The 24,655-nt window shown below is 38.0% G+C and overlaps 1 protein-coding gene and 1 long non-coding RNA gene across 2 annotated transcripts; one reads left to right on the forward strand and one right to left on the reverse strand.

Annotated features, from left to right (window-relative positions):
- The first annotated feature begins 1,457 nt into the window (after nucleotides 1–1,457).
- On the forward strand, nucleotides 1,458–12,756 carry LOC131986105 (ubiquitin carboxyl-terminal hydrolase 2-like). Its single transcript, XM_059350901.1, has 12 exons — nucleotides 1,458–1,834; nucleotides 7,899–7,946; nucleotides 8,047–8,170; nucleotides 8,956–9,067; nucleotides 9,179–9,289; nucleotides 9,695–9,759; nucleotides 9,888–9,991; nucleotides 10,200–10,280; nucleotides 10,387–10,465; nucleotides 11,241–11,348; nucleotides 11,475–11,595; nucleotides 11,840–12,756. Exons 1-12 carry the CDS (start codon nucleotides 1,682–1,684, stop codon nucleotides 11,943–11,945), a joined length of 1,212 nt encoding a protein of 403 aa, XP_059206884.1. The 5' UTR covers nucleotides 1,458–1,681; the 3' UTR covers nucleotides 11,946–12,756.
- Nucleotides 12,757–20,424: 7,668 nt separating this feature from the next.
- LOC131986198 (uncharacterized) lies at nucleotides 20,425–24,438 on the reverse strand. Its single transcript, XR_009395684.1, has 3 exons — nucleotides 24,272–24,438; nucleotides 22,014–22,125; nucleotides 20,425–20,558 (listed from the first exon to the last, which is right to left on the reverse strand). It is a non-coding gene; the product is annotated as an uncharacterized LOC131986198 (long non-coding RNA).
- Between the last annotated feature and the right edge of the window lie 217 nt (nucleotides 24,439–24,655).

Here is a 24,655-nt window from a genome sequence, read left to right on the forward strand (position 1 = left end):
GTTTTCTCACTTATGTTGACTGAAGAAGTGAGTACCCTAAAGTAAATTATAGATCTCTTTTGATTAAGTACATAGTTGTTCCCATACAACAAAACTGCATTGTCAATTAAGATTTAAGGCAAATGTTATGGATTATGTTCGTTTTTTTAATTTATGATAAATACCTTACTAATCAAAGTGTAAGGAGGAGGCCGGGGTGGATGGATGAGTCAAAAAAAGACAGGACTTTGACCCGGGAGACCGATGTTCATGTTTCAGTGTGAAACCAAAAGTGAACTTTGACTTATCTAAACTTGAGTAACACACATACTTATTTCAACCCAAACCACAATCTTCTCCTAAGCAAAAACCAAGCGGTTCTGAGAAACTAGTATCCTTACAGTTATGAAAGATGAAAGGGAGATTGATTTCATGTATGACCACTTACTGACCTTGCATGTGAGTTTCCATTGTAGAAGTGTGCAGATTTAACGGCAGAAACATTTATTTGTAGGTAAAAAAGGCAAATATTCGAGCCAAGTCCACAACACGGATATGAATTTGTGAAGCCAAAATTGCTTTATTAATCATCTCACAACAACCCCTCGTGGCCCTTCCAAGGGGCCAGAACCCAAGGTTGGGAACCACTTGTTAAACAGTTCTATGAACTTGCCAGACCTCGGCCAGCTACAGCATTATAATTAGACTATGCACTGAACCCAATATGTCATGTATAGTATTCCACTCACAAGGGACATTTTGCTGTAGAATAAGTACTTTTGATACTTAAGGTCTATTTTGATCATTGGTGGTAAAGTATTCAGATCCCTTACTTAAGTAAAAGTACTAATACCACACTGTGAAATTACTCCACTACTGTAGTGGTCTGTGACGACTTCACTACAAAGTAAAAGTCCTGCATTGGAAATTTAGGCCTATATAAGTAAAAATACAAAAGTAACAAAAGTAAAGTGCTCAGATTGTGAAAATAGTTATTCCAAATATATTATTGGATTATCATTATTGATGCATTTATGTAAGCAGCGTTTTCATTTTCTTAAGGTAGGGCTCACTTTAACTACTAAATATATTATTTAAAGGTTTAACTAAAATCACTTTAGATTGATCATGTTTTTATGTTAAAATTTGACCTGAAAAGTAACTATAGCTGGCAACTTCCTCAAAATTGTACTTAAGTAAATGTACTAAGTTATATTCCACAACTGACTTTGATAATAATACTTCAGTGCTTGTTACAATTTTGAATGCAGGACTTTTAATTGCAATGATAGTTCTTACTCTTACTCTCTTATAGTTGTACATTTACTTTCGTGAATAATCTGGGTACTTTTCACTGCTACTGTCTGTCGATGCACCAAGAGCAGTTTTGATGTTTCCTACAACGCGTGAACGCAGCGTCGGTGTTCAAGAGGTGGGAGGGGATGTTTATAGCACGCAGTAAAAACTCCAACACACGCCACCGCTGTGTTATTCTCCACCACAGGACGGTGTGTGTGTGTACAGGTGCGGGACAGAAGACACCCACAGCCTGCAGATCGCCTACAGCAGGACCTGCCTGTCTTATCGATTGATTATTTATTGATCACTGAGTTAGAGAGCCTGTCAGTTGGATTTCACTGAGTCCAGCTGCATTGGACTGCACTAATATCCCGGTGTCGGACAAACATTCAACAGCGCTACCATGCCGTCTCTGCGACACTCATACACGGTGACAGTACCGGAGGAACCCGCCGCTTTCCCCTTGGACAAACCCGACCTGCGTCGAAAGAGTCCGTCGCTGTCCCGGTCCAAGCTGGTGTCCACATTCATGGGTCTGATCATCAACCAGGCCAAGGTGAGTCCTCCACCACTGCACCCCTGCTTCTGTCACACCTTTCTTTCAACACCACCCTGTTTCAATACAACTTGTTTTAAGAAAGACTCTTTAAAGTTCGTACTTTAGTCTACTTGTATGTGCTGTGCTTTACTGGTACTACATGCAACATCATATTCATTTAGGGGCTCAGCCTTGAGCAGAGGGTCTGAGCCATACCCTCAGGGGAAAAAAAGTAGTTTTTAAGGAGTGCAATAAAAACCCTCGAGGCAAATTATTTTTCTTTTTTTTTTTTTTTTTTTTTTAATATAAAGATGGAAACTAAGTAGGCTATAGTCTTAATATTAATTTGTTATTTGGAGTTTTTCGCTTTCAGAAAAGGAAAACAACTTGTTTTCTAAAATTTGTTTCAATTATGGTTGCAAAAACACATGTTGAAATATTAATCCCGTGCATATTTCGTTCTAAAAATGAGGAAGATGAATTTGTTTGTTCCATGCCCTTCATCACTTAGTCCAATAATCTGTCGTTTTAGTCTCAACTAAAATGTCTTTATCAATCAGTCATTTTTTACATGCCTTTCTTCATTAAAGTGGTGCATTTGTATGATTCTTTGTGGAGGAACTTGCCTTGACAGATCTGTTGATTACATCATCTAATCAGTCAACAAAATCTTATGGGTGTTAGTCAGTTAAGAATTTCTTTGGTTAAGGACAGCCCTCTTCCCATAGTTATGTAAGTGTTGTTTTAGGCCTGTCAATCATAAAGTAGCTCAAGTGTGCTGGCATTAACATTAAAGCTCCTTTTTATGCAAATGTTGCAGTAGAACTACAAACAACTGCACATATCCATTGAAAAAGATCAGACCAAGACTTTATTAGACAAAAATAGACACCATGAAATATAGTATGGTCACTATAATGTCATTACTAGATTAAAATAAACTATTTTAATGAGCCCGATGAGTGACTTTTTGCACAAAAATGGCATTTATGTGCAACTTTTAAAAGACGAAATTGTAAAGTCACAGCTATCTTTATCATATTTAAGTTTGACACCACATGGAAAGCCACAGAGAGCATTGTGGAGGTCAGGCACTGACCTTTAGGCCCTTATCTGCCCTTAAGTGGAGAAGGACGCGGCTGTAAGCACACACAGGCATGAACACAATGCAGGGGAGTTAAGTACAGCGGCTGCCCGCATTAAATTAACAATTCGAGTGTGACGTGTGTTGCGTAATAGGAAAGGGGGCTGCTGATAAGGAATGTGTCCAGACTGTCACCTTTATCTGCACAGAACATTTTGTTAACACAACCCGCACATACTTGTGTCCATGTGGGCCTGATGTGTTTACAGCAGTGTGAATTAGTTTGCCTTCGGTCACTTCAAGTCTCGTCCTTGAAGAGGATTTTACTGGTCTCCACAGCAGATCTGTGCTCCCACTGGCATGCATGCTAGTGATGGCAGTTTGTTGGGTGGTACACCATTAAAATATCTAAAATATCTCCACAACTATTGGATGGATTGATATGAAATGTGATTAAAAAAACATCTCTGGTGCCCAGAAGATGAATCATGATGACCACAGTGATCCTCATTGAGAAACATCATCAGAAAAACATAGTTATCACAGTTTGCCAAAGTATTGAATCATCTGAATCTGGAAGATCAAACATGTATGGCAAAACTTGTTTCCTCTAATGGAGAAAAATAGACCAGATGCCCAAGCTCGCACTGCTTTTTCATCGGTCAACCTAGTGCGTGCAACTTTTTCCTTTTTTCCCATAAAATATTAATCATCATTAAGCAGAGTATTTTTACATATTTTAAAATGTGTCTAGAGGGGAACATTTCAAGTCTAAGTACACCTTTATAGAGCTGAAGACTCTTAATGTAGTTTATTAAAGCATCAGGGGCCTAACTTTTGTATCCCTCCCCAAGCATCTGAACCAATAAGAGATATTTGAGACGAATGCCAATACTTATTTTAAAGGGGAAAAATTAATCGTTAACCAATATAGTGGATGATATAGTAATTTCGCTGGAATAAAATAGACCTTTTTGATGTGGATTGTGCATAGATTTTTCACCACTCTGCAAATGTACCCAAGTAGCTACTTTCTCAAACATAAAACTTCAAAAAATAATATTTAACAGTTATACATTATTATACAAACAATGCATTACATTGGCAGCCAATTCTATAAATGATAACTGAGAAAATAAAGAATTAAAAGAATAGCTAAATAAACATCATCACTGTTCAGTTTCAGTCAAGTGCTGACTTAAAAAAAAAACAACAACCCCAAAACAATAGCTAACACCATTTCTAAGTCAGTGCATTTTCTGCATTATATATTGTGTAAAAAAAAGTTTATATATCGGACAGCATATACACTTACAGGTTGGCCAATACTATCCGTCAACCGATATATCTGTCGAGCTCTATTATTTAGTACAGTTTGATAGAATAATAATAATTCAACTGGAGTATGGGATTTTGGACTTCTCCCAGCCCTGCTGTTATGTAGCAGAGATTTATGTTTATACTGTCTCCAAGGGAGTGGCATAGCTGGCACCATGAGTGTGCAGGAGTGTTGCTTCCTTCGTCACATGTTATACGGCCTTGACCAGGCATGCATCGCTGGTTTAGGACATTGCGTTCTCTCTCTCTGTCTCTCTCTCTCTGTCTCTCTCTGTCTCTCTCTCTCTCTCTCTCTCTCTCTCTCCTTCTCTCTAAAGTCATGCCAACAAGTGGAGAGTGTTCTTGTTCAGAGCGCGGGGAGATTACCTGAACGCATCACTTCCTCAGTTTTTTGGATGGGTCTTTTAGATCATAAGCGGCCTGCTGAGCATGCTGAGCCTGGCTGGTCAGTATTCATCAGAGCAGTGCAGCAGACTGGTACTCAACACCATATGGTCACCTTCAAATGCTGCAGAGAAGAAAAGAGACACAAAGGGAAAAAAAATGTGTGAGATTTCAGCCCAGAAAGCTGTTGATAGTGTATATTGTCAGGGTTCTATTTTCAGCTTTGGCACAACATGACCACCATCACGAGGCACTAAACCTCTCCAGTGAAAGTCATAAAAACAGCACATATGATATACTAACCTGTTCATATTTACTTTAAAAGGTCTAATGTGAAGTGTAAGCAAATACACTTTTTATGCTTGGCTCCAAATCACACCTCATATCTCCAAATCTGACCACTGTAATACAGATAACGATAATGCCCTGTTATGTGCGCCCCACAGGAGAGGCAGGCTGTGGAAAAATGTGCCACCAAAAACTGACTGGAAGACCAATTCACATAAAACTACAGTGTGTTTACAATAAATACAGGTAGCTGACGTTGGTGCTCAGTTTATGTGCGTGAATATTTGTGACTTCATGTATGCTTCCGTCAACGTGTTGCTGACTAGACGCTGTTATTTCCACATGCACATTCACAGCAGAGCTGTTGATGCATAACAGTGCTTACTTGCCCCGGGTCATCACGTTACACGGTTACAGTGTTCCCTCATTCAGGATGAGCTACACAAGCCACTATGTCACCTGTTGATACTCAGATACTGGCATCATGAAAGGAAAGGAAAAATAAGACAAAAGGGGCTTTTAAAACGGTGCAAAAAGCATGGAATGGTTTCTTTTGGGAACTTTAATTGTATTTTACTTGCAGTGGATCTCAGCTGGTGCTGCCAAGCCTGAACCAATATCTAAAAACGATATTATACATTTACATATGTATTTCTTTTTTAAATGGAAAGATAAGACTTTATTCTGTATTTACTCTTGAAAATAACCAAATACAGACACAGATTGAATCTGGATTTTAACTTAACAAAACAGCCCAAACCTGACCTGAAACTCAATGCTTTTTCTTCACAAAGACTGCATAGAAGCCTATGAAAATATTAACCTCATTCTCACTTGTTTTATTTGCTTAGTAAGCATTCTCATAATGAGTTTTTGGTCTCAATCACTAGTTTCAAGTCATTTTCAATACAGCATGATGTTCAGTTAATTATGTTCCCATTTAGAGTAAAAACAGATGATAAAGCACAATATGCTTTATGGCATGGATCCCTTATGATTGACACGTCACTACCACAGGTCATTGGGTTCTTAACCAGCTCCGCCTTCTTGTCCAAATATGGTCACATCTGGTTCTGAAAAACAAAATGGCGATGTCTAAAATGCCGAACTTGAAGTTTCAAAACAGTAGTCCACAAAGAAATTTGTGACATCACAGTGGCTATGTTCACTTCTTTTATACAGTCTATGTTCACCACATTTAGGTGTTTTAAAAAACATGTCTACTCATCTTTGTATTTACCAATCAAGTGTTAAAACAATCTACAAAAACAATTATTTGTCCAGTTTTCATCTTGTCGCCTGCAAACCCATTACCTAGTCAGCCCATACAGTATATTCTGCTTCATAATGTGTGATTGACGTGAACTTAACGTTGTTTCGAAGCGTTTCTATAGTGACAAGAACAAGATTTTGCTTGCTGATTATGCTTGTGATTGCCCTGTAATTTCTCAGTCATACATATATCAGGAGATATGCGGTGGCTTTCGGAGCCTTGCATCAGTCTGCCCTGCAGATGATCAACACTACACTGTACTGTTAGATAAACTTGTTGATCCTTGACTCAGACAGCAATTTGACACTCTCCACACAAACAACACGGCACCACGGTGTGTTCTCCAGATTCTCAGTAGAGCTTTTCTCTTCGGTCTGCATCACATGCTGGTGTGATGTCACTGTGGTGGCCTCATCAGTGCAAAGAGAGGTCGGGACACACTGTGGTATTTCATCCAAGCATGTGGAACAGTAGCTGATATCCATAGCACAGTGCTGATATGCTGCCAACAATGTGACCATCAGATGGTGTGCATTAAATAAATGCTCGGCAGTCCTTCAAGGATTATTCACACTTGAGGAATGTAACAGGGTCACTGTCATGCAGTAGTTACATCATACTGAGACCGTGTGAAAGCTGATCCACAGCACACCGCACAAACACACAGAGGGGAAAGAATAATAAAAAAACACTTTTAGAAAATTGCGACATGTGTCTCTTTAGCTTCAATACATCATTACATGTTAATTCCACATACAAGACAATAGTTCACAAGACTCAGTCTCTATTTATGAGTAACCCATTTTAAACTCTCATAATAACTAAACCTTAACCATTAAGGACCCATTGTTGATGATACAGTATATTGTAAGTGGACCAAAAAGCAGCTCATGTGGGATTTAAAAATGATTCCTCTGATTCACATTTACCCAATCACGACAGCCCACGAAATTTCAAATTAAAAGTAAACTTGTAGCCCTTCTTGGACCCATTAATGACCAACATATTTACATTTATTGGATCTACCCAAAGCCATAGAGGAATGTTTATGATTCATTTGCATTTTGGGTCCCCATGAGCAATATTTTTTTCGCATGATGTGTCGAAAAAAAATTAAAATTATTACTCAAAATTCCATCACTTTCCAGACTTTTTTCAAATATTCTTGCACCCGGAAATTTTAAATAAGAAATAAGAATGCATTGAGAAAGGTTCAATTGGACATTGCAAATAATATAGAAGAAACAAATGCATATTGTCCCCAAAAAGTGACCTTCATTTTTAGTAAACTATCTAAAAAAAAAACCCAGTCAATGATGTAATGCAACATTTAGCAAATGCCTTTTGTAATTATAATCTCTGACCTTTATACAATACATTAACTCAAATCTCAGTATAAATGTATTTTCACAACCTCGATTCCAAAGAAGTTGGAGTTGAAAAATATCTCAAATATTTTCAAGAACAAATGTTTATCAGTTTAAACATAAAATATACTGTCTTTGTACATTTTTCCACTGAATATATGTCCCAAAGGATCAGCCAATTATTGCATTCTGTTTAATTTACATTTTAGGCTACATCCAAACTTCTTCTCGTTGTACTGAATGTCTCTGCTGGGACTTTCTTATGCTGTATACAATCTTTATGTGTTGTCTATACCTATCCAATGACTGCATGAATGAACTAAAATCTCCTCTTTTTTTATTTTATAGCACAAGGGTCCTCAAGGTCTAGTGGGACTGAAGAACCTGGGCAACACAGTGAGTGTTTTCTTTACTTCCAACACGCTGCAACACTTTTACCTGCTGAGTCTGGATCTTCATTTAATAAATTTTTGTATTTTTTTTGTGTGATTTCCAGTGTTTTATGAACTCAATCCTACAATGTCTGAGCAACACTCCTGATCTGAGAGATTACTGCCTCAGAAACGTCCATCGCACAGACCTCAACAACAACTGCACAAGCAACGCTGCTCTCATGGAAGGTAGCTGTTTAACCACGTTTTATAAGCACAGTGAAAGATATTATAGACCGGTGCAGTCAGAGCTGAATTACTTTATGGCTCAGCAGTAGGTCTCATACTGTCAGTTTATATGTACTTCATATTCATCCTGACTAGGCCATAAGTTCTGTCACAACTTGTTGTAATGCCTCTGTAATTAGTGCAAAAAGGTTTCCTCAACTAGGTTTTTATCTTCTTACCACATCTAGCATCATCATCATGAGATGTGTCTTTATCAGTGCATATAATTGGTTCGGGTGTCATCATTTGACGTACTTCATGTGTTGTTAAAAGTGTGGTACGACACCGTCATCTGTTGATGAGATGCAGTTGAAAGTAAGAGGACACTGAGTTGAAGTTATGACTGAAATTTGGTGCCTAAAAATAATAATTAAATGTTAGTGGGAGATTTTTATTAGCATTTTTTTTTCTTTGCCATAAAAATCGTCCCTGCTATTTGTGTAAAAATGTAGTTTAAAACAAATGATTTTGAATCTCACATGAGTTCAGGCTTGTTTTACCACAGCATGATGGACAAAAAATGTTTAGTTAGGATTAAATCTCTGCATCTTAAGTTAAAGAATGCAGATTTCCCCCAAAACATTGCGTTGGAAATTAAGATGTCATCATAAAAGGTTAAAGTTAAGGAGTTCCTGTTAAAAGCAGTTTAGTGTTGCTCACAAACTGCTGAATTGTGATCTAAAGAAACCTCTTTTGTCTTGTTTATGGTCTCATTTTCTGCCATTGTTGTCTTGCCTCTGCCTCAGAGTTTGCAAAGCTGACTCAGAGCCTGTGGACTTCTGTGAACAACGAGGCGATCAGTCCCTCAGATTTCAGGAGTCAGATTCAGAGATACGCTCCCAAATTTGTGGGCTGCAAGTAAGTCTTCCCTCCTCCGGCTTGTAAGCCTTTTTTAATCTATCCAGTTCAACAATTATTGCTGATCTCACAGAAAAGAAAGTAACAGTTTCTCCTTTGGTCTCTCTGCAGTCAGCAGGACGCCCAAGAGTTTCTGCGTTGCTTATTGGACGGTCTCCATAATGAGGTGAACCGAGTGACAGTCCGCCCAAAGGTGTCTCTCGAGGACTTTGACCACCTCTCGTAAGTCAGCATCCACACACACACACACACACACACACACACACACACATATATATATATATATCTGTCACCTCTGCTCCCAATAAGTCACTCATAACCTGCCGTGTCACTGACACCTCTCACTGCCTTTTTAAAAATAATGCGTGCCAGAAAAGTGTGAATAAACTGTGTAATTATTTATAGTTACAATGTAATTATACATGTGGCCAATTTCTCAATTTCACATTATTCTTCATATATGTTATCATATGCACATTTGTCATATATATAATTGTTCTGAATAAGAACCGTTCTGATGTTTCTTTTCATTGGAATTTCATAAAAATTTACTTTAAAAAAATTTTTTTTTTACAGTTTTTACTCAAAAAGTAATTTAATAACATCTGTATACGGGTTCATTCACAGAGATGATGAAAAAGGCAAGCGGATGTGGAACATGTACTTGGAGAGAGAGGACAGCAAAGTAGTTGGTAAGAGATTGATTTCCATAATTACTTTAAGAGATTGATTTCCATAATCACTTTCAACTATCCATGAATTTATCTTTCTGTATATTAAATGTAATTGTCAACCTCTTGCTCTTGTTTCTGTCTTTTAGATCTGTTTGTTGGACAGCTGAAGAGCTCTGTGACCTGCACCGTCTGTGGCTTCCGCTCCACGGTGTTTGATCCGTTCTGGGACCTATCCATACCTGTTGCACAGGTCAGAACACACACACATACACTTGGCAAAGACTAGACATCCATATGTTGTGAAATAGCGATTCCTAGGCCATAATGAGTTTTAAATTGCAGTGGAACACAAGTTGTCAAATTCTGACAGACAAAACAGACAAAAAGGCCAGTTTTGTCACAATGTAGTTTTCCGTAGTTTGCCGTTTCCTGACTTGACATGCTCTGTGTCTCCACAGAAAAGCTCGAGCGAAGTGACTCTCAAAGACTGCCTGAGGCTCTTTACTAAAGAGGATGTGTTGGATGGAGAAGAGAGACCGGTAAGAAGCCTCCACACTCCATGTTCCTTTTTAAAAAATGATATATGGATTGTACAGCAGCAGTATCTCACTCACTGCCCTCTCTCTCTGTTTCTCCCTCTCTCAGACGTGCAACAAATGCAAAACCAGAAGGAAATGCACCAAAAGATTCAGCATTCAGAAGTTCCCTCAGATCCTCGTGCTTCGTATCCTTTCCTCACATTTGCATCATTTGTTTAATGCTTACAGCACACAGATACACTAATAGCGTTTATTGACAGTATTTTGAGAGTCTTGTTTTTATAGCGTAGACCTCTCTCCATTACTTCCACATGTGTTTCAAATACATAAGCAAACTATAAAGAAAACAACATACAAACGAAAAATAGAATATCCAAGAAAACTATAGGAGAAAGACAAAAGGAAAGAGATGTTCATCATAGATTAAGACATCTTTACAACACATACATTTATACAAAGAACCTATCATATCTATTTTTTTTTTTTTTTAATGACAAAGGTGGGAATGTCTTTAGTTCATTATTACTGACTTGTTCACCAGCCAATAAAAAAGACCCTTAATTACCTTTGACAATTGCAGGACATACCAATCTTGTACATGCAGATGCATTTAAACGACAGCAGTTTTTCTGCTGACATATGAGCATACACTAACTTACAGCATACCAGAAATATAGGCTTTTCAGGGTGTTATAATATTGTGGAGATGAAGTGTAGGCAGCATTTTAAAGTGTGAAGTTGTCAAGGTGCTGCAGAGTCGAACTCTGTAAACTGTTGAACTGCTCAATCTATGCCAATGCATCATATTTCATCTTTCAAGTGTAAAAACCTTTACCTATATAAAACTACTAAATAAGTAAAATGTTACCCTGCAAAATTGAGTGGAATGGAAGTCGAAATAATTCAAAATTGCAAATTAAAAAAACCAGTGTGGGCTCCTTGACTCAGTGTTCCTCTCAGACCTGAAGCGCTTCTCAGACTCTAACATCCGAACCACCAAACTCTCCACGTATGTCAACTTCCCTCTCAAAGAGCTGGACCTGAGGGAGTTCGCCTCAGAGAGCAGCGGTGAGTGTTTGCCGAAGATGACACACTGTCACCCGAGGATATTTCATGCACTTTCCAGGGTCAGCTGGATTTAATGAGAAAGGATTGGTTTAGTGTTGACTGACAGTGTTGTGTCTCTCTCTGCAGAGCGTCCTGTATATAATCTGTACGCAGTATCCAACCACTCGGGAAACGCTTTGGGAGGCCACTACACAGCCTACTGCAAGAACCCAGCGCTGGGGGAATGGTACAGCTACAACGACTCCAGGTATCAACTCTTAAATCTACTTGCACGTCAGCACAATACCTCACATATCATCTTATCAGATTGGCAGAAAGCTGTGCAGTCTAGTCATACTGTATTCAGCTGTAAATGAGCTCACTCGAGCTGTATCGAGGCGTGTCATGTTTTTGACGACATAAATGTGCAGATTTGGTGTATGCATGTAAGTGCCTGTGTGTCAGAAACAATGCTTTGTGGTATTCACTATTGTACTTTATGTTCTGTGCAGGGTGAGCCCAGTGTCGTCCAGCCAGGTTCGCAGCAGCAACGCCTACGTCCTCTTCTACGAGCTGGCCCCCTCCCCGCACAGCAAATATCAAACATGTCGGCTGTAGACGCTGCGGAGGAGTTGATAAGCTGCAACAAAAAATGGGCCTAAAAATGGAGTCAGACACTGCCTGCTGGGAGAGAGCTCCGCCTTGTGGAGACAGTCCTGCCATTACAGACTGTGAATATGGAGCACAAAGACATGAGAAAAATGGCCTCTCACCTTCTTCTCAATGTGTTTTTGAGGGAATGGGGTCGATGTGAAAGCACATTCTAAGTTCAGGATGTCAAGCTGAGCTCGTAAGTTGAGTGGAACTGAAATGACACAGAGAAAACCCTGCTTCCATTGTCAAAAAGGTGTAGAAATTCAGCTTAAGGCACAGCTGTGAGCCAAACTTAAAATCCTTTTTGGAACGTACCCCCTTCGATCATTATACAGCTGTGCTTGGAACTGAATCTACACCAGCTCAAGTGGATTTTTTTTCTTTTTTATGCACTTTGGACTATTATTATGTGACGACATTACAGAGACTTGAAAAATGCCTCACACAGCAACTGCAAGATTTAATTTATTCTATTTAACATAATGCCAGTAACGGAAAGTGCATACTGTATATGTTTTTGAACAAAGCCTTATGGTTTCCTCTTTGAACAGCGGAAATCAACCAATGGAGAAATGATGTTTTATGTCAAAGCACATATTATTTTTGTACAGTATTTATGGACAGCACAGTGAATGTAACTCTACTGTGGGAAAGTCAGACATACCAAAGCAGCTGTGTAAAAATGCATTAACAATACTTCTTCCAGCAATAATGTTGCTGACTTTACATCTAAGTCAGTTCAGTCTATAAATGATTAAAATTCAATGTTAACTTACACTGCATTTTGTGTACTTTGTATTTAAGCCTTATTTATCCACCCAGCCAGAGGGAAGTTGAGGAAAAGTTTATATGTGCAAAATATTGTAGGTTTTGTAAGTTGTTCTTCAGCTAATTCAGCTAATCCAGTGACTGTCTGCAACACTAATCATGTACAATATACTACACACTAAACACGGATCACTGCTAAACCAATTAAAGCAGTAATAATTGATTGTTTTGGCATCCTAGTGGGAGCTGAACAAACTGAAAAGCACAACATCTGACATATTACCACCTTTTAAAATGGGATAGATGCCTGTTAATATATTCAGTGAACAAAAGCATTTTAAAAAAAATGTTGTTTGTTTTTTTTGCCTCATGCTGTACTTTATACATTTATGCGCCCTCCGTTTAGCTCCGTTTTTGGCCTCAACCACCTCCTGGGGGAAATATCTGGCTCTTTGGTGGTTAAACGCCCAATTATGTTTCCCAAATAATTTTTTCCATCGTTACTATAACGTATATTAAAGGCAGACATATGATTCAAGCCATTTGGTCCAAGTCTTAAGCAAGTCTCGAGTAATTTTGTCTTGGGCAAATCAAGTCAAGTTTAGTCATAATGGCCCCTTAACTTTCTACCTACCTTCTTTGGGTGTCCTTGCATGGACCACACCCATCTTCTCATTTGCGTACATCTTTTCTGTCTATCAACTGCATGGTTGTGACGCTATCAGTGACAACAATCTGTCGACAGAAGTAATAGATATGTACACCTGGAAAAGTATTCAAAGCCAGTTCTGTGGTATTACCTGTGACAATAGGCGTTCCCACAACCACATTTTACGTGCAAACACACACACATTCACAAGGTGAAAACAATACAAGCCACGCGCTGTCACGACTGGTAATAAACCCTAAGCATACCATACTTGGTTGTTTCTGCAGTATGAGCATAAAATCAACAGTTAAAATGTGTAATTTCCCTTATAAATCACCAAAATTGCATTTAACCAAAAGAACAAGCAGAGGTCAGTGAGTTTGCAATGCTTTCTGTGAACTTCCAGGCTAAATGAGCAGATTATTATCCGATTGGGATTAAGTCGGAAACACCTTTGACCCACTTAAAACAAGGCCGTCTGACATGGGTGCATTTTTCACACTACACCCACTAGATGGAGCTGTGTGCAGTGGTCATGAGGTTTGTGTGTTAAAAGACCATGTTGGTGTTTCGAATGATGCTTATATCTCTAAAAGCTGTCAAAGATTGGTGGTCAGAACCTTGACACCAGTCCCTTGGATTATGAGAAATTATCAGACTCCAACATACAAACATATATGTTTAAATATACGGTACATGTTCTGTTTGGCATTAGAAGAATGTGGCCTGAAATTAAAGTGTCTCCATATATCAAACCAATAGATCAGCGGAACCCAGAACCAGAGGTTTACTGTGGATACCACCCCCATCTTTCCTCTCTATTCCCTCTGAGTAAACTCTTACCCTTGAGCCACTGAGCTTGTCAACTCCTGAGGGGGATAGAAAAGAGTGTGTGTGTGTGTGTGTGTGTGTGTGTGTGTGTTGTGTTGTGTTGTGTTGTGTTGTGTTGTGTGTGTGATTAGGTTTCTGTGGCTGAGACAGATGATCCATTTGTGAGGAGGCCAATTTGTGGGAGAAAAGATATCAGGGTAGGGCCGAGTGTTGTTACTCTGTAACACAGTCAGTGGCATCAATGCCATCCATGTTCACTGGGCATACAAGAATTGTGGGTAAATAGGGCTGGTATTTATTATAATCAAAATTGGTCCATTCACTTCAAATTGATTGAATAATATGATGCAGTTTAGTTTGTCTGTTTTATTGCTGAGTTATTTGCTGGCATACTGAGAATGATCCTTAATATCTCATATAACCTTATTATTTCATGTAATATCATCCTTTCAAATACACACAGATCGGACACGCCCCTCCCCCAACATGCGCACACACACACACACACACACACACACACACACACACACACACACACACACACACAGTTCCTCTGGCTCTCATGCGCACCATATGGGCTGCTCATACAGCTCAGGGTATTAACAGTAATGTGCCTGCATGGGAGCAGTGCTGTTTTTCAGTGTTGCTACCAACAGTGATGCTCCCTGTGTTGACAATTCCATGGCTAATGACCATACCATAAAACTGTGACGGCCTCATGAGGGCTAAAGTCCACTTTAAAGTGCAGCCTGTGACAGCAGGGGAGTTTGGCCCACTGGACACCTTAGTTAAAAGAACTGCACCTACATCATGTTTTTTTGTCTTTAGTAGATGTTATCTAGTATAATAGTGTGTAGACAGCATTTATCTACCACCTGCCCCCTTGACTCATTCTCAGCTAAAGATCTCTGGCTTTTTCTGAGACTTACAAAGCTGAATTATTGTGAATTTATCAATTATGCCTGCCACTGTTCCCACTAGCTTTAATACTACAGTGCTTAAACCTCTAGTTGAAGATGGAAGCTAAAACACATTTCATCTGGACACACTGTTTTGGCCCACATATTTAACAGGAATCTTTATAAACATTTTCAATTTGTAAATCCACTTAAATGGCCCTTTCTACAGTGGCAAATGATCTTCTGCTTAACATCAGATTCAGATTCCACCTCAGTGCTACAATTACTTAGCATGGCCTTTTGCCACCATGGATCAGGCAGAGGCCAGTAATCACAGGTGTTGCCATTGGGAAAGATGCACACTAGTTTAAGTTTGTACTTAGACCTGCTGTGTGCTAGTACCAAAAGTCCTCAAATGGTTCTGAGCGCAAAAACTAAAAAAACATTATACTGATTTTGGCTTCATTGTCTCCAGGAAAGATCAGACTTTAAGCTGCTTCTGATAGTTTACAAAACTATTATCGGCCCCTTCATGTTGGTATTCTTAAACCTTATACATCTATGCTCTCAGAGTACAGGGCTCCTGTCTTTCCACAGACTGCTGATGTCAGAGTCTGACTCTGAGGCCAGAACATATCATTTTCACTTTAACCTTCAGTTAGTTGCTTATTCTTTGATTACTTTACAATCTTGCATATTCCCTTTGTTATACTATCATTTGCAGCTGCAACTTTTCACCAAACAAATGCATAAGACACTCATAGCGATGTTTAGATGCTGTGTTTCATTTATTTGTATGATTTTTTTTTAACCTTTTTTTTGTAGTCCCATCTTCAAATTGTTATGCAATTATGGATTACTTGTGATCCTGACTGCTGGTTATCTATACTTTTTGGTATTTTTTCCCCTGTACACTAAAGCTGTTGTGTTGTTCTGCACTCTGAGTTCACTTTCAGTTCCAGGTGTTTTGGATTTGGATCTTCATCTTCCAGGAGATCCAGATCCTCCTCAGTCTCTCACTCTCCCTTCTGAGTATGTTGTGTCTCTCCCCCTGTGGGTTTGTTTCCCATCTGAATGAATGGTGTGCTTGAGCTTTGTATTTGTTTATTCGGTCCTCTTTTTAGGTCTCCATGGTGGTTATGTGGCTCAAGTCCCAAGTGGAAGCTGCTTGACGTCCTCCCAGATCGATTCTTCATTTACAATCTATTCATGATTTTGTCATCCTGATTGTCCATACTGTAAGTTATGTTTTTCTACACACAATATCTATTGTATTTTTGTCCTTGAAACAATTACCTGGAAACATAAAATCAAATCAATGTCTTTGTATTACGTACCAGCCTGTTACACTCAAAATAAAATAAATAAATAAAACTCTAAAATCTTTGACAATGGAATCTTTTATCTATTACCGAGCCCTTCCCAGCTGCCAAAATAATATTCCACTCTGTTATCTCAGGAATTTATAGTAGTCATAATTTTACCAATACCCTAAACAAGCCTTTGCATGTTGAATATTAACTCAGCGTTCAATATTGGAGGTAGCCTAGCTGTTTTCTCACACTACTGCAGAAATGCAATGAGCCATTTGTATCTTAATAAAGCAAATCACTATATGTAATGATAGAGGAGATGCAGTGATAAACCCACAGAGACTTACCATCCAACTTATGTAGCGATTTAGTCTCTTACATCTCACAAATGGGACACAAAGTTACTCACTCCCTCATTGATGATAATATTGAGAATCTAGCAAGCTAGAGTTTAGCTAAAGTTAGAGAGCTAAAGGGAGAGGGAATACATTATAGTTGGACATAAACACCAAATTAACAAGGTATGTTAAAAAGGAAAATGTTAGCTAATAGTACAACTATGAGATTTGAGTGGCAACACCAGATAATTATTTGACAAATAAATTAATCCCCAGTATAATTGTACTCTTACGGTATCAACAAAGAGATATAACATGTTAATCGGTGAGCTTAACAGGTGTCTGTAGCCTGATAATCGTTTTGTGCTAAGCTAAGTGAAGCTAACTGGCTGTTAACTGTAGCTTCATGTTTAACTTCATCTAACCTTATGCCAGAAAGTTTTTAGAAATTATTCATTTCAATAACTTATGCAATCATGTTAACGTTAGCTATATGTGCTATTGTGTAGCTAAGGACCTCAACAAAAGACTGCTATACCTTAGTCATTTTCAAGAGAAATATAAAAAAAACAACTAAGTATTCTTCCCCTTGTTCTTGGTTTTAATTATCCTATACTAAGCTAATGTTAGCTGTTCTTTCAGAAGACCTAGGTGATCCTGGACACTCGTGGCGAGCTAAATAAGGCAGCTAAAAAGACACCATATGCACCACATGCCGAGGCATATTCCTCATCTTTTGGCAAAGGCTAACCATTTTCCTACACACCTCCATTCCCTGTGGCAGGCTGACATGTGCTGGATACCACAGAGACAAAACTGAAGTAAGTCCACCCATTGTAGGCCTGGTAAAAAAAATACTGTAATTAATACCGGCATTGTGATGCTTTACAGTAATGTTAGCTTACTCCAAAAACAATTATCGTAAAGCATAACTCAGTAACATGTTACTACCCCAAATTGATTTTAATTATGTTTATTCCATAAAGATATCTGCTAACAACATAATTTGAGTCTGACAGTTAAGCCTAGGCCTAAGGCGCTACCTGGGGAATAGGCTACAATAAACAGGTAGTAAGCAACCCACAGAATTTCATCATTATCTGCAGCCATTATACCTTGCCAGGAACTCCAGTGGTCATTATGTACAGTAGAGGTCAATGTTGTGTTGAACCACTTTGATGTTAGTCAGTCTGTGTACATTAGCAGGAAGAGGAGATAATGATCAGGTTGCATTTAAAGTGGCAGTGTGAATGATTGAGTTCACTGCTCCAGGTTCCAGAGGTCCTACAGATCTCAATCTTGGGGTGGATCACAAATTAGTTTTTCCATAAACTAACGTTGTGAGATCTGGTGTTGGCTATCAACATGTGACATAAATGCTCTGAGCAATAAAATACAACATAATCTTGTAGCTTCCATGTTATTTCCACATTACAGTTGAACACACCGAAGTTGGAAGAGTGACTTCCCAATTTGAGACATTGGACCATCCAAGGAGCACATGTTCATGTTTTCATTAGTGTGTAATCACCTAAAACTAGTTGTATTTTTTTTTTTTTTAGCTTAGGATGAATATCTACATAGATTTTAACTAGTTAATACATTATTAGTTTCACCACTGGCTAGGTTTTTCCCAAGACTACTCCCAAGGCCACTCAGCAAACCACATCCATGAGATGTGCTTGAAGCTAAGTAAACTGCAATTAAATTGTCCTTGGTTTGACCTTATTTTCTCAAGCTACTATTTCAAATAACAAGATGAATTTGAGTATTAAGTTTTGCTAATGTTGAAGCACTGAGCTGAGACCAGTTTATGTAACATTAGTTGGAAAGTTTCTTCATCATATGCTGCAAACACACTGTACTTTAAGATGACGCAGATATTATACTGTTATCTCAGTACACTCATAAAATGAACAAACATCTCAAGTCTACAAGGAAGTATGTATATTAACCACACCTGGACTCCACCCGGACAGCTTGAGCTGTTTTTTAGTGATTTAGAGAATATTATGGCACAGAAGTCAATTAAGACAAAGATGAGTTATTTATTAAATAATTTGAAAAACATTTCCTCTATAAGCAAATACAGAATTTGGGTTTTGAAAGCCCAGTTTATGATAAGAAAATAAAGTCAGCCATATTCCACAATTATAAAATATATATCATTATAGTTACCATCCTACGCAATGAAAAATAGTCCTGCCAATTACATTGAATCAAAGACAAGAACTTTCTATTATATTTCTACTTCAAAAGTACTTTTAAATGCTAATAAAGAAAATAAAAATATTATAAAAAACATCCTCTATTACAATTAAACGTTTTTGATCAATTTAAGATTATTTCCTGACAAACAAAATAGCAAAGTAGTCAGATTTTCTTTTACGTCTTCCTCTTGACCCATCTCAGTAACATCTTGTCATGTTTTATTCAGATTTAGGCCTTTCAGACAGTAAAAGGGTCAGGAATCTTTTGGTAATAATTGTTCTCAGATCCTTTTAGTGTACTTCAGTGCACCAAAGATACCACCACCTGAAAAAATTAAGAAAAACAAAAAAAAGTTAAATGTTTTGATTTAAACCTGCTTGCTTGCTTTCAAATATTCCTCTGTGTGAATTTGTTACATACTCAAAACATTATAGGATGAGTATAACACTTCATTCGGAATAAACAATGATTTTGGAATATGCAATTCACTATTTTTTTTCTTCCAAGTTTTCCTTGCATTGCTCTTATGCATTACCAGTTTGTATGTGTTTGCTTGCAACTCAACAGCAACGTTAAGTATTAAAAATTTTAATAATAAAAATAATAGCAGTGACTGTTTATTGTGCATTTTATAACTTTTATAACCATAACTACATAACAAAGTGAGAACAGAGGTTATGGAGTATTTGCATTTGTCTGGTATTGGGTTCTTTAGGCTATTGACATACATATAAACACACACGAGCAGACAGACAGCAGTGAGTGAGACAGCAGAGACGGAGACAGAGGTGGGGGCGAGGTGGCTATATGCTAGCCTGAGCCAATCAAATGTCAAGACCATCATTATTTACGCCAAAATTATGTCTAAATTTAGAGCAGATCGGTATCAGAACTACTACTATGAGTCCATACATTTAAAATATTTTCTTATTGAAATATTGAGCTTGTATTTAATGTATGATTAAACACTTTTTATTATAAAACTGTGCTGCAACACAGACACAGAATTCAAATTCAAATGAAAAGGGGGAAAAATTGCAGATTTCATAGGCCCCTTCAAATCTCCTGTGTATCGTTGGAATTGAATAACAGGATGATGTGTTCTTCAGGGAGCACATGTTATGTGAAGTGTGAGCTTGTATTATACTTACCGACAGCAGCCACCCCAGCGATGGAGCCGATGGCAATACCGGCTATAGCGCCATCTGAAAGCCCTGGGTCAGCGACTTCCAGAGGCTTGGTGGTAGCAGGAGGGTCTTTTGTTTGTGCATCTTGTGTAGTTCCAGCAGGGATGGTAGGCCCAGTTTTGTCAGTGGGGATGGTAGGCCCAGTTTTGTCAGCAGGGGTGGTAGGCCCAGTTTTGTCAGCGGGGATGGTAGGCACAGTTTTGTCAGCAGGGATGGTAGGCACAGTTTTGTCAGCGGGGATGGTAGGCACAGTTTTGTCAGCAGGGATGGTAGGCACAGTTTTGTCAGCAGGGATGGTAGGCACAGTTTTGTCAGCAGGGATGGTAGGCACAGTTTTGTCAGTGATGATAGGCCCAACGGTGGTTGCTACACACAGGACTGCTGTGTAATAAAAAGTAAAAAGACACAAAAGGGTTAAAGGAAAATCAATAAAATGTTCCCAAAAATACGAAAAAAAAGTACATTTAGATGCCACAAATGCTGACTTTATCTTAACTTGTATTTTTACCAAAGATTTTTAGTGCTGGTTTAATTTCAATGAACTGCTGAGGACAAGCAAGTTAATCAACAGTATTTATTGAGCAATTTAGTGATCGAGAGTAAAGATTGTGGTCTTCATTGTATGTGTCAGAACTGCATGTTCTATATTACTGATGGGGAGTATCTAAGATAATAAACCTTTTTTTTTTTTAGCCAATAGCGCCATTAAAACTGTTTGACAATGACTGTGACTAACCCTTTTCATAAACACTATCAACATTTATGACCCTAAAGCTATGACTTCTATCAACCTTCACCTTCTGTTACCAACCATTAGAAATGTTAAAACATTAGTCCTTTCTATCTCCTCCAGTTCCTTTTGAAATATAACGCCAATTTATAAAGTTATACATTTATTAAGTAAGTAAGTTAGCTTACTGTGATAGTACAGACTCATTATATGTGCTTTGTGCCATGTGATGATTTTTATATTACATTCCTCCAGGTATTCATTACTTTCCTCTGCCACTAATTATGTATCAAAACCATTCAAAAGACTTTTAAAAAAAACTTATACCAACAAATAAAAGATTAGTTAATGGAAAACTTGGCAAACTACAATGGTTTTTGTATTTCTTACACCAATAAACAGTCAGGGATTAGGTTTATATTACTGATAAATTGCTACACAAGTCCAATGTTCCAACTGCCCACATTTACTTACCATTTCCTCCTCACAGTTTATTGCACAGCGCATATTTTCTTTGGGATGTCATGCTGACTTTTACAGCATTTGAGGAACATGAAACTACCAAAGAAAGTTGTCACTATCAACCTTATATTTTATATTTGTATGATCTCACATGTGCTCCCTTAAATTACCATTTTTATTCGTCTAAAGTTACTGGTGTAATTTCCACAGTTCGAGCCACCATTGTTTAAAAGAATTTGGTACGACTTTCTCATACACCATACTAAATACTGTTTTTTAAATTGGTTATAAGCATTAATAAGCTTATTAATAATACATTTTTGGTTGTATGGTTGTGGAAAAAATTGACCGCTTGACTTTCTGTAAATTTGGGCCAACTTTATTTACACTAAAATCTCTTTATTCATGACTTATTAAGATTCATACCTGTGTTATAAGAAGAAAAAAACATTATTTCCAAAAAAGAACCTGGCAATAAATATATGTTTTAATAATATCTGCTTTGAGCTATAAAGCATTAGTAAATGATTTATTAACCATTAATAAAAAGTCTTGAGTTGCAGTGTACAAAACTCTTTGTAAAGGGAACTTTATTAGGAAGTCATACCAAGAGAATGCTTAGATCATTTGGATTTCACTTTTACCTGTGCCAAGAAGGCAAAGAGTCAGGACAGGAAGATTCAGCTGCATTGTGCCACAAAAACGGGGAATAATTCTGTGTCGTGGAAGATGTTCTTTGGATTGTGATCGTTGCTGCTGGAAACACAAAAAAACAAATGTACAGGTAGTTTTAGTGCAAACACATATGTAATATGTTCTTATCTGGTTCTTATCTGTGACATTAGATATTATCAAACCTTTCTGGGTTACAAACAGGAAATTTTCAGTACAATCTTACTTACCAAATAGAGTTTACAACCCCAAATGTATCATTTACATAAAACGTACATTAAACATCAGCGTAAGTATAAAATTAACACAAATGTGGGAAAAATCTATAAAGAGAAGATTATTTTAAACTATTATAAAATTCAAATGTTGCTCTTATCAGATACTTTTGATTATTCCTAATATTGATCGGCATATTACCGTTCCTGACGAATAAAGAAGACAGAGACACATTGATTGACTATAACAACAAAAAAAAGCAATTACCTGGACTAACAGCCCACAAATTTTTCACGTAAAAGATTCTTACTATGTAGGATTAAAAAAAACTTCGTATTTTATTAGATAATAAATACTTTTGAAAGATAGTTTTATCCGTGATGGATGAAAATGATCATGTAGAATTCCAGATTTTCGCTACCAGGGTTAAGAGAAGTTCATGAGCCAAGCTGTGTTACTTACCCGAGAGGCTGTCAGTGATGACTTTCTTCTCTTCCCGTAAGACAAGAGGATATTCTACTATTTATGACCTTTCAGCACACCAGCCCATCATCTCTGGCCCTCCCATATTTATGTGTGTGTGTTTGCGCTGTAAAACATCACCACAGCTTAGCCATGAGGACAAGGCATGTATTGATTTAATTGGTTTATTAATGCTTACCACAGGGCTATATTTGGTTTTTATGGCTCACTCTCTTCTGTGCATTCAGGAAACAGTGGCCAGGAAGTACATATCATCTCCCCATAATGCATAAAAAGCAAGTGAAGCTAGGAGTGTGGGTGGAAAAAACAGGAGTAGCAGCCTGATGGCAAGCTAACCACAAGTTAATTTGTGTTGTTTTGAGGATTTGGCTGCTCCACTTTTGTCAAATGCTACAACATGTCTGTAATAGGAGGACAAATAATCAACATTTGGTAAAAAGTCTATCAAAGCTTTCTGTATCTCTGTGGCAGCCAATCTCAGCGATGTAGAGCAACCTCTAAAAACTGAGAGCTGTCCTCACAAGAAAAGAAAAAGTATTTGCATTGTTCACCTGCCCGATCATGACCTAATTACCTGACAAGCTCCTCTTGTGTGCCTGCCATGTGTATGAATTACGATTTTTTTTCACCTGAGAAGCAGAAGTAATATACCATTGTAATATATAAACTCTGAAAACCATTGATGGTCAGGTCAGCAAAAATTGTGATTTGAACAATATTCACAACCTGTTTCCTGTTAGCAGTCTACTTTGGTTTTATTCAACAATGAGCGTCTTTGTGTTTTCATCTCTAAAAGCTGTTTCACACCAAGCACAGATTTTTGACTGAAAAAACTGGCACAAAAATGTATTAAAAAATGATTTGGGGAATGCTTGCACACCCCTGTGGAATAGTCTTGCAGCAGAGAAATTACTCACATGGAGCTCAATTTCAGCATATTTCTAGAAACATATAATTGACCAATTAAATCCTTTGTTTCAAATGAAGTCATGTCTCCAGGTCATAGGTCATAGCTCACTTTCTGCCAAAATGGGGAAAAGTGGTTTGGTTTCTTATCTTCCAACATAGCACGACAAACACAGCAACAACTACCTCAACAACAAAATGAACACAATATCTGGCTGAAGATCGCCCAGCAGCTGGGATATGATGAAGATGCTAATGTAGCTGATGTTGACTTCTCAATACATTCGAAGCTAACACTCGGTGTTCTGGCTCACCCTATTCTGTCCAAGTTCTGAGCAGCTGGTGATCTCAAGCCAAAGATTAGCTTAGTTTTCCTGGACATGTTTCTATTGTGTGGATGGAAAAATAAGACACAGCAACATGGATTTTTCACACCAGACTCGGTGTGCATAGTTGTCCCATTCCGGATTTTGCATTGCTATGCTGAAAAATGGTTTTAAACCAAACCAAATCCGAAACATAGTGGCAATAGATCATTGTAGCAGCAGATGGTAGCATCCATTTTTGACGGAGAAATCTAAAACAGTGCACCAGATACAAGGAGTTGGGTTATAGAAACACTTACAGGGTGAATCAATCTCCTTCCCTCTTGCAGTTGTTTCCACTGGTTTCCTTAAGCTTATCCTTGAGTCAGCAGATAACTAGCGAGCTAGCATCAGTAGCTGGAGCAATAAAGATTGATCCAACATTCAATGCGGCCTTGCAGAACAAGGTTACTGCCAGAACCTCCTTCAGTTTGTTCCGCTTCGGCAGACTGGAGGTGAAAACACACTGTCACCACAGCACAGCAGCATGTCATTTACATGGATACGGTGTGGAAGAGTCATAGCTGCCAATACTTCCCAGTGACCAACCTGCAACAAAAACAATCCCCTGCAGCCAAAAGAGCATTCCCTCCATTGATGGCCAGTATAAAGGACACTGTTGGCCTGAATTTGTAAAACAGTTT

Source organism: Centropristis striata, chromosome 15, assembly GCF_030273125.1.
Source record: "Centropristis striata isolate RG_2023a ecotype Rhode Island chromosome 15, C.striata_1.0, whole genome shotgun sequence".
Lineage (NCBI taxonomy): Eukaryota > Metazoa > Chordata > Actinopteri > Perciformes > Serranidae > Centropristis > Centropristis striata.

Excerpts from the sequence above, each read along its gene's own strand:
- LOC131986105 (XM_059350901.1), top strand. The coding sequence starts at position 1,682 with ATGCCGTCTCTGCGACACTCATACACGGTGACAGTACCGGAGGAACCC. Across the intron at positions 1,835-7,898 it reads TGATCATCAACCAGGCCAAG|CACAAGGGTCCTCAAGGTCT; the intron begins GTGAGTCCTCCA and ends TTTATTTTATAG. Across the intron at positions 8,171-8,955 it reads CAACGCTGCTCTCATGGAAG|AGTTTGCAAAGCTGACTCAG; the intron begins GTAGCTGTTTAA and ends CCTCTGCCTCAG.